Source organism: Buceros rhinoceros, unplaced genomic scaffold (assembly GCF_000710305.1).
Source record: "Buceros rhinoceros silvestris isolate BGI_N320 unplaced genomic scaffold, ASM71030v1 scaffold23239, whole genome shotgun sequence".
NCBI classification, from domain to species: domain Eukaryota; kingdom Metazoa; phylum Chordata; class Aves; order Bucerotiformes; family Bucerotidae; genus Buceros; species Buceros rhinoceros.
In genome coordinates, this window is record NW_010432432.1 from 545 (window position 1) to 894 (window position 350).

The 350-nt window shown below is 66.3% G+C and overlaps 1 protein-coding gene across 1 annotated transcript in view; it reads right to left on the bottom strand.

Annotated features, from left to right (window-relative positions):
- LOC104500181 (haptoglobin-like) overlaps window positions 1–347 on the bottom strand; it is a gene marked incomplete at its 5' end in the record, with an annotated part of 644 nt that extends 297 nt beyond the window's left edge. The window contains one exon of the mRNA XM_010143785.1: window positions 1–347. Within this exon, the coding sequence (XP_010142087.1) occupies window positions 1–347 (347 nt within the window).
- Between the last annotated feature and the right edge of the window lie 3 nt (window positions 348–350).

The window sequence follows — 350 nt, forward strand, 5'->3', positions numbered from 1 at the left end:
ACGGCGAAGGCGCCGCCCGCATCCCCGTAGCACGTGTCCTCGCGCAGCTCGCTCATGCCCACGCAGAAGGTGTCGTTGCTGAGGATGGGCTGGACCCAGTAGGACGCGTTCCGCGCCGCATAGTAGCGCCTGCAGCTCTCGGCCTCTGCCACCGGCAGCATCACGTACTTCAGCAAGCTGGAAAAGGCGAAGGTGGCGCCTCGGCCCCAGCCGGAGACGTAACCCACCCTCCCTGGGCGCACGTAGTCCTTCTGGGGCAGGCAGATAGGCATCACCTCCTCTCCGAGGAGCACCTTCTGCTTGAGCTTCAGCAGGGCCAGATCCACAGCCCCTGGGTAGCCGGGGTGCAG